Source organism: Salvelinus fontinalis, chromosome 37, assembly GCF_029448725.1.
Source record: "Salvelinus fontinalis isolate EN_2023a chromosome 37, ASM2944872v1, whole genome shotgun sequence".
In the NCBI taxonomy this organism is placed as follows: Eukaryota; Metazoa; Chordata; class Actinopteri; order Salmoniformes; family Salmonidae; genus Salvelinus; species Salvelinus fontinalis.
Genome location: NC_074701.1, coordinates 6,743,049 through 6,755,829, shown reverse-complemented (window position 1 = coordinate 6,755,829; position 12,781 = coordinate 6,743,049). Strand labels below are relative to the sequence as shown.

The 12,781-nt window shown below is 41.8% G+C and overlaps 1 protein-coding gene across 3 annotated transcripts; it reads left to right on the top strand.

Annotated features, from left to right (window-relative positions):
• Positions 1-7,566, top strand: LOC129836086 (astacin-like metalloprotease toxin 5). 3 transcript variants are annotated; one of them, XM_055901859.1, is made up of 12 exons: positions 12-388; positions 511-576; positions 737-793; positions 1,126-1,182; positions 1,329-1,397; positions 1,533-1,582; positions 5,013-5,094; positions 5,204-5,318; positions 5,506-5,678; positions 6,691-6,772; positions 7,063-7,184; positions 7,296-7,566. In XM_055901859.1, exons 1-12 carry the CDS (start codon positions 352-354, stop codon positions 7,298-7,300), a joined length of 915 nt encoding a protein of 304 aa, XP_055757834.1. In that variant the 5' UTR covers positions 12-351; the 3' UTR covers positions 7,301-7,566. The 3 variants fall into 3 exon arrangements, with proteins under 3 accessions (XP_055757836.1, XP_055757834.1, XP_055757835.1); XM_055901861.1 differs by lacking the exon at positions 6,691-6,772 and having other exon boundaries at positions 1-388; XM_055901860.1 differs by lacking the exon at positions 1,126-1,182 and having other exon boundaries at positions 14-388.
• The last annotated feature ends 5,215 nt before the right edge of the window (positions 7,567-12,781 follow it).

The window sequence follows — 12,781 nt, the reverse complement described above, 5'->3', positions numbered from 1 at the left end:
AAGACAGGGTTAAAGTAGTGGAATAAGGTGATGGGTTTTAATGAGTGTAGGGTTAGTTAGTAGGGTCATTAAATATATATTTGTATGGATTTTTTCACGTTTCCCCTTATACCATTTTGTATAACAGAGTGTAATGGATTCATACAATAGTTCAGTAGAGGGCGATAATGCAACATATTGGATGCCAACCGTCTTTAAACCTCACCGAAGAAGAAGGAGAATGCACCTGTTCTTTTGTGATTGCTGCCCTGCCCACTATTTGACTGGAAGGAGAGCATATGCACAAATTTGTTTGTTCTGTTTCTTTGATAGTTTTTTTTCCAAATCTTGGGGGACAATTGTTGCTGCAACATGGTTTGGTTTCTGATTCTCATCTGTGTTGTCCAAGGTAGGACCAGTCATTTTGTTTTTGTGACATCCTGCTTTTGAGTGTTTTCCATTTGATGTAGGGCAGGTGAATCGGTTCTTCATGTTATGTAACATGTATTATGTTACCTTTGTGTATTTCAGTGGGCAGTGTTCCGATCACCAATTTCACAAATGCTACTACTTCAAATGCTACTATCCCTGCCACAGGTAGGCAGGCCTGCATTTGGGACCAGTCATTTTGTTAGGTGATAGGCTGAAAGCTAGGCCTGTTATCTGTTTTCCATGTTTTTATTTAATGTAGGCCAGCTGTACTGCAAAACTGTTATTGTACTGTTCCACTTTGTAATATTTTATTTCTGTGTTTCAGTGGACAATTCTAAAAACCCCATCAACAATTCTACAAATGTGACTTTCTCTGCCACAGGTAGGCCTATACTGTGATTTTGAAGTCGGCCTCCCGGGTGGAGCAGTGGTCTAGGGCACTGCATCGCAGTGCTAGCTGCGCCACCAGAGTCTCTGGGTTCGCGCCCAGGCTGGGCTGGGTTCGCGCCCAGGCTCTGTCGCAACCGGGAGGTCCATGTGGCGACGCACAATTGGCATAGCGTCGTCCGGGTTAGGGAGGGTTTGGCCGGTAGGGATATCCTTGTTTCAGTATGTAAAATGTAATAAAATGTATGCACTCTACTGTAAGACGCTCTGGATAAGAGCGTCTGCTAAATGACTAAAATGTAAATAAAATGTAATATTTTGTTTCAGTGGACAATTCTAAAAACCCCATCAACAATTCTACAAATGTGACTTCCTCTGCCACAGGTAGGCCTATACTGTGATTTTCAAGTCAGTCACTTGGGATGATGGGGTCCAAAGAAACAATTCAATCTGTTGTCTTCAAGTTTATGGCTTGTCTATCAATAAACATAATGATATTACAAAATGAGTTTGTTCACAATTCCTTTTAGGTTCTACTGCCTCAATGGGGACACGCCACAGACAAAATGATTGGGTTAAAACGCCTGAAACTAGAGAAGGTAACGCATTCATTAGATGAAGCGCACAATCCTGGACCTCTACCATGAGGTCTGGACTTTAATGGCACTGGAGGTAGTGACTTGTAACTAGTACATGTCAGTGTGGTTGTTTCAGACCCTCTCTCTCTGTTACAGAGGACTTACAGTTTGACCTTGCTATCACGGAGGGAGACATTCTGGTTTCGGTGAGTCTAGTATCCTTGCTTTCTGTCCTGTTACTGCATCTTTTAGGCTGATGAATCAGATTGATACCACCTTCTGGTATACACAGTCTGAAGCTAATGACTGCAAAATCATTCAAGCCAGATTGTTGAACAGAATTACATTTGAACTTGCTCTACCGGTTGTCCATGGTGTTGGTCCTTCAGATGGTTGAACTTTGAGCCAATATATCCACAGGAAAATATACAATGCATGCATACTAACTGAAGTGCCAGGTGATAGCAATTTCAACTTCAGTACCGCCACTCTAAAAAGTTGTGTTAACAGTACTTTCCTGTGGATATTTTTAACCATCTGAAGGATCAATACCACGGACCACCAGTAGAGTAAGTTTCAATGTCATTTCATTCAACATTCTGTCTTGTAAAGAAACCTTAAACGATTTTGCAGTCATTAGTTTCAGTCTGTGTATACCAGAAGCTGGTACAGTGCCTTCCCGAAAGCATCATACCCCTTGACTTATTTCACATTTTGTTACAGCCTGAATTCAAAATGGATAAAATACAAATTCAAACCCATCTACACAAAATACCCCATAATGACAGTGAAAATGTTTTAGAAATGTTTGCTAGTTTATTGAAAATGAAATGCAGAAATATCTCAACTATTCGCATCCCAGAGTGAATACTTTGTAGAAGCACCTTTGGCAGCGATTACAGCTGTGAGTCTCTCTGGGTAAGTCTAAGAGCTTTCCACATCTGGATTGTGTAACTTCTCAAAAATTTTCAAGCTGTCAAATTGGTTGTTGATCACTACTAAACAACCATGTTCAGGTCTTGCCGTAGATTTGTCAATACTGTAACTCGGCCACTCGGGAACATTCTGTCTTCATGGTAAGCAACTCCAGTGCAGATTTGCCCTTGTGTTTTAGGTTATTGTCCTGCAGAAAGGTGAATTATGCTCCCAGTGTCTGGTAGAAAGCAGACTAAACCAGGATTTCCTCTAGGATCTTGATTAGCTCATTCCGTTTCTTTTTTTATCCTGAAACTCCCCAGTCCACAACGATTACAAGCATACCCATAACATGATGCATCCACCACTATGCTTGAAAATATGAAGTGGTACTCGGTAATCTTTTGGATTTGCCTGTCATTACACTTTGTATTGAGTACAAAAAGATATTTGCTTTGCCACATTTTCTGCAGTATTACTTTAGTGCCTTGATGCCATCAGGATGCATGTTTTGGAATAATTTTATTCTGTACAGGCTTCCTTTTCACTGTCAATCAGGTTAGTATTGTAGAGTAACTAAAATGTTGTTCCATTCTCAGTTTTCTCCTATCACAGCCGTTAAAGGCTAACTGTTTTAAAGTCACCATTGGGCTCATGGTGAAATCCCTGAGCGGTTTCCTTCTTCTCTGGCAACTGACTTCGGAAAGACACCTGTATCTTTGTATGGACTGGGTGTATTGAAACACCATCCAAAGTGTAATTATTAACTTCACCACGCTCGAAGGGATATTCAATGTCTGCTTTTTACCCATCTACCAATAGGTGCCTTATGCAAGTTATTTGAAAACCAATAGGTTGCTGTAGTTAAATCTGTTTGAAATTCACTGCTTGTTCGAGACCTCGAGACCTTGTGTGGGTTCCAGAGATGAGGTAGTCATTCAAAATGCATGTTAAACACTATTGCACAGTGAGTCATGCAAATAATAGATTTATTGTGTGACAACAATGTCAATTTAAATCGTAGTGGGCGTTGCCAATGGCACGGTTTTAGTTTATTTTTGGTGATTTTATTTATTTTTCTTCTAAAGGATCTTAAAATATATATAGTTTACAAAACATTAGGAACACCTAATATTGAGTTGCACCCCCCTTTGCCCTCAGAGAAGCCTCAATTTCAGGGCATGGACTCTACAAGGTGTCAAGCATTCCACAGGAATGCTGGCCCCATGATTTCCTCAATGCTTGCCACCATTGTGCCCAGTTGGCTGGTAGTGGATCTCTAATCCGAAATAGCTCGTTCTATCTCATCCCACAGATGCTTCATTGGATTGAGATCTGGTGACTGGGCAGGCCACTGCACTAAGCTGAATTCACTGTAATCTTTGTGGAACCATTCCTGGACAATCCTAGTCTTGTGGCATGGGGCATTATCCTGCTGAAAAAATCAATTCACAGATGGATACACTGCTGCTATGAAGGGATGCACCTAATTTTCAATTATGTTCAGACATTCAAACGTTGCTTAACTTTTATCATGGGGCCCAACGTGTGCCATGAAAAGGCACCCCACAGCATCACACCATTACAAATACACCATGACAGCGCAATACACAAGGGGTGGAACAGTGGCAAAGGTACCCACAGGACAAACAGAATAATATTAGTCTGAGGAGAGATTAAATAGCATTAATACAACAAAAATAATTCTAAACACACCTTTTAGTTTACAAAGTTAAACAGATGTATTTTTTCTTCATAATAAGCAGGAGTAATATTCTTAAATCAGAATGACAGCAGACTGTACTTCTATCCATTTCACTAAAGACTAACAGAAACAAAAGACAAATTTAACTAGAATGGCTTATGTGTTTGCCTGCAATGTTGACAAATATCATGATGGATGCATGTGGTTTTCTTCATACCCTAGTCCTCCCATCAGCGTGAAATTGCAAAAATAACTGGATTCATCAGACCAGACGTTTTTCCAATTCTCCTGTGTCCAGTGTTTCATTAGTCCACTGCAACATTTTTTTTTGCTGAAAGAAGTGGAACTCTGTAAGGTTGTCGGCTGCCATACCCCATTTGTGTCAAGGTTCTACGAGTTGAGCATTTTTTGGGTCTTAGGTCACAAATGTTTTACTGGACTGTCAATTGACTATAACTGTAGCCCGTCTGTTGCTCTGCACAATTCGTGTCACCCATTTTCGACCACTGGACTGCCATTGGCTGGATGTCCTTTGGGTGGTGGACCATTCTTCACACGCGGGAAACCGAGTGTGAAATAGCCAGCAACGTTGCAGTTCTTGACACACTCAAACTGGTGAACCTGGTACCTACCATACCCTGATCAAAGGTACTTAAATATTTTGTCCTGCCCATTCACCCTCTGAATGGCATATATACATGATCCATGTTGCAAGGCTTAACAATCCTCCTTTAACCGGTCTCTTCATATACACTGAACAGGTGACCTCAATAAGGATCATAGCATTCACCTGGTCAGTCTGTCATGGAAAGTACACTGTATATTGCTCCAATCTTCTTTTTTTTGTTCTACATACTTAGTCTGGTTTTAGTCATTTAAGTTAATACTGAAATAGTTTTACCATTTTAGAATTTAAAAACATTCATAGGGGAAATGCAGAAATAACAATTTAATTAATCTGCGGCCTATACTCTCTAGCGACAGCTGGATTTAAGACTAGGTGTTTTGTCCTACAGGAAGACCGATTAGCTGTGAAGTCACTTTGGCCTGAGAATGAAGGCGTCACTTCTATCCCCTACAAGATCAACGATTATCTGAGTGAGTGTCGAATACAGTAGGAGAGATGAACACAGTAACACTAGATGTTTTCTAATATAGTGAGAATGATATGCACCGTCTAATGGTAGATTGTCTCTGATCCACACAGTGGACAGAAAGGAAACTATACTAGCAGCGTTCAAGATGATTTCAGACCAGACGTGTATCCTCTTCCACGAATACACCAATGAGATGAACTACATCGAGTTCATCTCTGGGACAGGGTGAGTCCAAAGTGGGCACATTAACACATTCTCTCCTTCCCAGCAGTTTACAGTTAACTCACAACCTCTCCTTCCTTTTCCTGTGTTCAATCCTTTATTTTTCTCTCTTCCTGTCATATCCCCTCTTTCTCCTCCATTTCTCTCCTCCCGCTTCTCTCACCTTTTATCTTTCTTCATTTAACTCTAGCTGTGCGTCGTATGTAGGTTTTCAGGGCGGGGCCCAGTCTCTGTACTTCGGTAGAGCCTGTAGCGTGGGGAACCTGTGTCATGAGCTGATGCATGCACTGGGCCTGCACCACGAGCACACACGGCCAGACCGTGACCAATACGTCACCATACAGTGGGACAATGTGGTCCCAGGTAACTCGCAACATACTAAACCACCTCACGGGCATTGCATGTGGATCAGGGGCAGGGCTGGTCAATTTGTCCCATGGAAGAGCTGCAGTGTGCAGGCTTTTGTACCAACACTAACATACCAGATTCAGCTTTTTGTGGTCTGGAGTGAAGATCGTATAGAATAACTATTGACATTTAGTATTTTATTAGGTACTGCCTAAGCAGCAGCTACTCTTCCTGGGGTCCACACAACATGAAACGCTATATAACATTTAATAGACAGTACAGCACAAGGACAGAACAACATTAGTTTAAAAGAAGTATAGTCTTTCATACATTTATGCCTTAACGTTCCATTTATCATGTACTTATTAAAACGGAAATAGTGCAGCCATTCATTTCCCCATCCATTGTAACCCTTTTCTCTACTGTTGAAATGTCTTTGTCTAAGCAGGTCCTGATAGCCTAATATCATAGCAGCCTTGAATCCTGACATCCTAATCTCACAGCACCAGTTCTGTAAACACCAGAGAGAATCTTACACCAGTAACCATCAGTGTTCTTCAGTTTGAGACCAATACTATGCAGAACTAGGGATTTTATAGACTCATTTCCAATTATGTAGAATTTAACTGAATTTGTTAACTCCTGCGAATTTCCCCTGGCGTGACTGCAGCAACCTTGTTCACTAAATTTACCTGACGCGAATAACTCTACATTGTCATCTACAGTTAATGGGTATCCTGGTGTAAAATATACCTTTTACAGTTGCCACCCGTAATGGGTATCCTGGGATAACATGTAAGCTTGTTTTTTAGGGCAGTTTTGTTACATTACCACCCGTAATGGGTTTAATTAGGTAAGATTAAATATTCATGCCTTGAATCCTGTAGAGTTTCCTCCTGCTAGAGGTTCAACTTAATGGTTTCCATCTCAACTTGTCTACATTTCCATTTTCATTCCCTTATATCACATTCACACCCAGCAGTGTCCACCAGTCACATCTGCCTCTTGTAACTCTTTTAACTTCCAGGAAAAGAAGGTAACTTTAAGGTGAAGAAAGGAGACACTCAGGACCTGCCCTATGACTACGACTCCATAATGCACTACGGAACGTCAGTCACACTCCTCTCCTCCTTATTCCCACTAAAGTCCTAATTTTACTCACCTTGTTTTTAAACTGCTGGCAATAAGTAAATATTAGTTTTACTGGGCCTGTGTACAGTATCCAGCTCCAGTAACATTTCCCGGTGCATACCAAATGGTTCCCTATTTAGGTCACTTTTTTACCTGGGCTCTGGTCAAACTATGTGCACTATATTGGGAGTAGGGTGGCATTGTGACACAGTCCTTGTGTTAAAGTAGCAAGTCCTCTAATCCCCCATTGTTGGGTTTCTCCTGGCAGATACTACTTCTCATCAAACCGGAACCCCACTATTGGCTCCAAGAAGAGTGGAGTCCAGATTGGACAGAGAAATCACCTGAGCCCCCTGGACATAACACGCCTTAACAAACTCTATCAATGTGGTAAAGACATGCACACACAGAGACGGGAAAAATATCAGAGTTGGGCTGCCTTTTTAAATGCAGTCCTTCTCGTGCTGTATTCTAACCATGTTCATGTCCTGTCTTTCACAGAATAACAATGCACAGTTTAGCATTTATTACACCATCGAAGATTTCAACACCGCTGCTGTCGACTGAAGATTCCAACACAAATGGCACTGACATTTTAACTTCTCAACAATGAATAAGTTGAACTAGTCCCTTAAAGCTTTCTGATGTATTATACGTGTGTTCAGCAGCAGGCAGTAGTTTAATTTGTCCTGTGTGCTCTTGCTGCCTTGAATTAGGCCTATTCCACTGCACTTGTCTTGGAAATAAATAAAATTACCTAGACTGAAAAGAATCCAGTCAGTGTGATGTTTCTTGCTGTGTTCTATTTCATTCTATAATGGACCTTCTCAGCTATGCTCATCATACATCCCAAGGTGGGATCAGAGATGAAGTCGATCTAGCACAGCAGGAGAGACGACTTAAATTAATGGTGATTAAGGTATAAAACTTTGCTGACTAGCTAGGCAACAAATGATTTAAAAATGATGACGCTGTAACACAGGACTTAGACAGCAGGGATCATAGACTCACCAAAATCAGAATGTCGCCCTCTGGAAGGGTGTACTACAAAACAGGTTTGAGTTGACGAGAACTTTGGTAAACTCTTGAGCTCAATTCAGGATAACCGGTACCATGAACGTGGCCCACCTTTTAGCATGGAATACTTAACAAATATACATACAGATGTATACACACACTACCGTTCAAAAGTTTGCGGTCACTTAGAAATATCCTTGTTTTTGACAGCCTTTTTTGTCCATTAAAATTAAGTGATCAGAAATAGTGTAGACAATGTTGTAAATAACTATTGTAGTTGGAAAGGGCAGGTTTTTAGTGGAATATCTACAGTTGAAGTCGGAAGTTTACATACGCCTTAGCCAAATACATTTAAACTCTGTTTTAAACAATTTCTGACTTTTAATCCTAGTAAAAATTCCTTGTCTTAGGTTAGTTAGGATCACCACTATAGTTTAAGAATGTGAACTGTCAGAATAATCAAGATTTATTTCAGTTATATTTCTTTCACGTTCCCAGTGGGTCAGAAGTTTACATACACTCAATTAGTATTTGGTAGCATTGCCTTGAAATTGTTTAACTTGGGTCAAACATTTCGGGTAGCCTTCCACAAGCTTCCCACAATAAGTTGGGTGAATTTTGGCCCATTCCTCCTGACAGAACTGTTGTAACTGAGTCAGGTTTGTAGGCCTACTTGCTCGCACATGCTTTCTCAGTTCTGCCCACAGATTTTCTATAGGATTGAAGTCAGGGCTTTGTGATGGCCAGTCCAATACCTTGACTTTGTCATTAAGCCATTTTGCCACAACTTTGGAAGTATGCTTGGGGTCATTGTCCATTTGGAAGACCCATTTGTGACCAAGTTTTAACATCCTGACATGTCTTGATGTTTCTTCAATATATCCATATACTTTTCCTTACTCATGCAGCCATCTAATTTGTGAAGTTCACCAGTCCCTCCTGCAGCAAAGCACCACCACAACATGATGCTGAAACCTCCGTGCTTCACGGTTGAGATGGTGTTCTTTGGCTTGCAAGCCTCCCCCTTTCTCCTCCAAACAGTTTTATTTTTGTTTCATCAGAGCAGAAGACATTTCTTTAAAAAGTGCAGTCCTTGTCCCCATGTGCAGTTGCAAACCGTAGTCTGGCTTTTTTATGGCGGTTTTGGAGCAGTGGCTTCTTCTTTGCTGAGCGGCCTTTTCAGGTTATGTTGAGATAGGACTCGTTTTACTGTGGATATAGATACTTTGTAAATGTTTCCTCCAGCATTTTCACATGGTCCTTTGCTGTTGTTCTGGGATTGATTTGCACTTTTCCCACCAAAGTACACTTATCTCTCGGAGACAGAACACTTCTCCTTCCTGAGCAGTATTTTATGTTGATCTGTTATTTTACCAGGTAAGTTCACTGTGAATACATTCTCATTTACAGCAACAACCTGGGGAATAGTTACAGGGGAGAGGAGGATAAATGAGGTAATTGTGAACTGGGGATTATTATGTGATTGTGGTGGTTTGAGAATTTAGCCAGGACACTGGGGTTAACACCCCTATTCTTAGGATAAGTGCCATGCGATCTTTAATGACCTCAGAGAGTCAGGACACCCGTTTAACGTCCCATCCGAAAGACGGCACCCTACACAGGGCAGTGCCCTGGGGTATTGGGATATTCTTTTTTTTAGACCAGAGGAAGGAGTGCCTCCTACTGGCCCTCCAACACCACTTCCAGCAGCATCTGGTCTCCCATCCAGGGACTGACCAGGACCAACCCTGCTTAGCTTCAGAAGCAAGCCAGCAGTGGTATGCAGGGTGGTATGCTGCTGGCTATAAGTAGGCCTTGGTATGAAGGCTGTGTGGTCCCATGGTGTTTGTACTTGCATACTATTGCTTGTACAGATGAACGTGGTACCTTCAGGCATTTGGAAATTGCTCCCATGCATAAACCAGACTTGTGGAGGTCTAGATTGTTTTTTTCTGAGGTCTTGGGTGATTTCTTTTGATTTTCATCCACATACATCCACAGGTACACCTCCAATTGACTCAAAAGATGTCAATTAGCCTATCAGAAGCTTCTAAAGCCATGACATCATTTTCTGGAATTTTCCAAGCTGTTTAAAGGCACATTCAACTTAGTGTATGTAAACTTCTGACCCACTGGAATTGTGATACAGTGAATTATAATTGAAATAATCTGTCTGTAAACAATTTTTAGAAAAATTACTTGTGTCATGTACAAAGTAGATGTCCTAACCGACATGCCAAAACTATAGTTTGTTAACAAGAAATTTGTGGAGTGGTTGAATACAAGTTAATGACTCCAACCTAACTGTATGCAAACTTCCCGACTTCAACTGTATATATATTCGTATTCCGAGCTCTGACATTGCTCGTTCTGATACTTCTTAATGTCTTCCTTTTTATTTGAGGGATTTGTGTGAATTGTTTTGTATTGTTAGGGAAACTTCACTGTTTGAGATAGAAACATGAGCATTCAGCGGCACCTGCGATTACATCTGCAAAATATGTTACGCGACCAATACAATTTGATTTGATTTGAGATGTTATAGCGGATGCAGCGACATGCTTATTTTACTAGCTCCTAACAATACCGAAAAAAGTCAGGTACACAAATAATAAAATAAAAATGGACAAGAAATAAAGAAATGTCGGGGAAAAATCCATTACCAACACAAATAGCACTGTAACAGTAGTCCGAATGCAATCCATACGTACCTACACCGGATGAATTTACACAAGATATCCTAGGCATGATATGTATAGCAGTAGATATATTAGAGTGAGCTATGTCAAGAATCCAGTATATAAATAAATATGCGGTGAGTATAAACAGTGTAACTAAAATGCCATGTACAGTAATAGAAATATTAGAATGAGCTATGTCGAGACATTATATAAATAGACAGTACAAACCCCATAGGAAAATGTATGGAATTTCAGGAAATTAGCTTCAAGGATATAAGTAATATATATGTGAATGGTGTGTATAGACATTATGAACAATATGTTAATAGAAAAGGTGAGTATAGCGGTATTTACAGCACGAGCCATGACCAGAACACAGTATATACTGTATAAAGTGTGTTAAATAGTGTGTAAACATGATTAAAGTGACCAATGTTGACTATATGTACATAGGGCAGCGGGATCTAAGGTGCAGGGTAGAGTACCGGGTGGTTGCCGGCTAGTGACAGTGTCTGAGGTTCAGGGCAGGATACTGGGCGGAGACCAGCTAGTGGTGACTGTTAAACATTCTGATGGCCTGGAGATAGAATCTGTTTATCAGTCCCCGCTTTGATGCACCTGTACTGTCTACGCCTCCTAGAAGGTAGCGGGGTGAACAGGCCGTGGCTCGGGTGGCTGGAGTCCTTGACGATGTTCTTGGCATTTCTGTGACACCGGTTGCAGTAGATGTCCTGGAGGATAGGCAGTGTGCCCCAGATGATGTGATGGGCTGTCCACACTACCCTCTGGAGAGCCCTGCGGTCTCTGACGGTGCAGTTGACGTACCAAGCGGTGATACTGCCCGACAGGATGCTCTGTATAAATTTGTGAGGGTCTTAGCGGCCAAGACAAATTTCTTCAGCCTCCTGAGGTTGAAGAGGCGCTGTTGTGCCTTCTTCACCACACTGTCTGTGTGAAGGGACCATTTCAGGTCGTCAGTGATGTGTGCGCCGAGAAACTTGAGACTTTTTACCTTCTCCACAGCGGCCCCGTCTATGTGGGTGGGGGAGTGCTCTCTCTGCTGTCTCCTGTTGTCCACAATCAGCTCCTTCGTTTTGTTGACGTTGAGGGAGAGGTTATTTTCCTTTCACCACTCCGCCACGGCATTCACCTCCTTCCTGTTAAGCTGTCTCGTTGTTGTTGGTAATCAGGCCTACCACTGTTGTGTCGCCAGCAAACTTCATGATTGAGTTGGAGACGTGCACGGACACACAGTCATGGATGAACAGGAGGGGGCTGAGCACGCACTCATGTGGGCCCCTGTGTTGAGGAGTTGTTGCCTATCTTCACCACTTGGTGTTGGCCTGTCAGGAAGTCCAGGACCCAGTTGCACAGGGAGGGTTTCAGACCGTAACTAGCCTCTCAAAGCACTTCATGATTACAGAAATAAGTGCTGCGGTGAATAAACATTTAGTTCAGTTACCTTCGCTTTCTTGGGTACAGGAACGATGGTAGACATCTTGAATCAAGTGGGGACAAAAGACTGGGTTAGTGAGAGAAGGCTGTAAACACTCCAGCCAGCTGGTCTGCACATGCTCTGAGGATGCCGCTTGGGATGCTGTCTGGGCCGGCAGCCTTGCTAGTCTTAACCCGCATACATGTCTTACTCACATTGGCCACAGAGATCAGGAGCACATAGTCCTCGTGAGTGCTGGGGACCCATGTTGGCGGCTCATGTTGTTATCCTCAAAGCAGGCGAAGGAGGTGTTTAGCTAGAAGCGAGGCGATGGTGTCGGCGATGTGGCTGGCTTTGCCTTTATTCACAAGATCTATTCATGAGATGCATGCCAATCAAGAAGATTCTATTCTTATGCCTTTCCTAACTTGTAGGCTAGTAATGAACGTGTTATTACAGAAGTGTCCACGAGTGGACAGACTTTCAGTGTAAACTTGACCCTTTGATCGCCAAAGTCCAGGATGCATAAAGGTAACAAGGTAACAAGCATTTCACTACACACGCAATAACATCTGCTAAACACGTGTATGTGACCAATACTTGTTTTGAATTGCGCCTGGCTGAGAAATCGAAATAATTTGTTAGGCTATACAAACTGTACATTTAGGAAATGGCCCATTAACTTAGGTTATTTTAAATAATTTGCAGTGGAGTTATAGTGTTTCCATAACAATGAAGTTATTTAATACACGTTGAACAAATCTGACTACTTTCAACCAGAGGGAAGCAGCATTGTATTCTTTATCCCTAGCATGCGATTACCAGCCTAGATACCGGAAGCGACGGCAATGGGA

Excerpts from the sequence above, each read along its gene's own strand:
- LOC129836086 (XM_055901859.1), top strand. The coding sequence starts at position 352 with ATGGTTTGGTTTCTGATTCTCATCTGTGTTGTCCAAG. Across the intron at positions 5,679-6,690 it reads GTGGGACAATGTGGTCCCAG|GAAAAGAAGGTAACTTTAAG; the intron begins GTAACTCGCAAC and ends TTTAACTTCCAG. Across the intron at positions 6,773-7,062 it reads TCCATAATGCACTACGGAAC|ATACTACTTCTCATCAAACC; the intron begins GTCAGTCACACT and ends TTCTCCTGGCAG.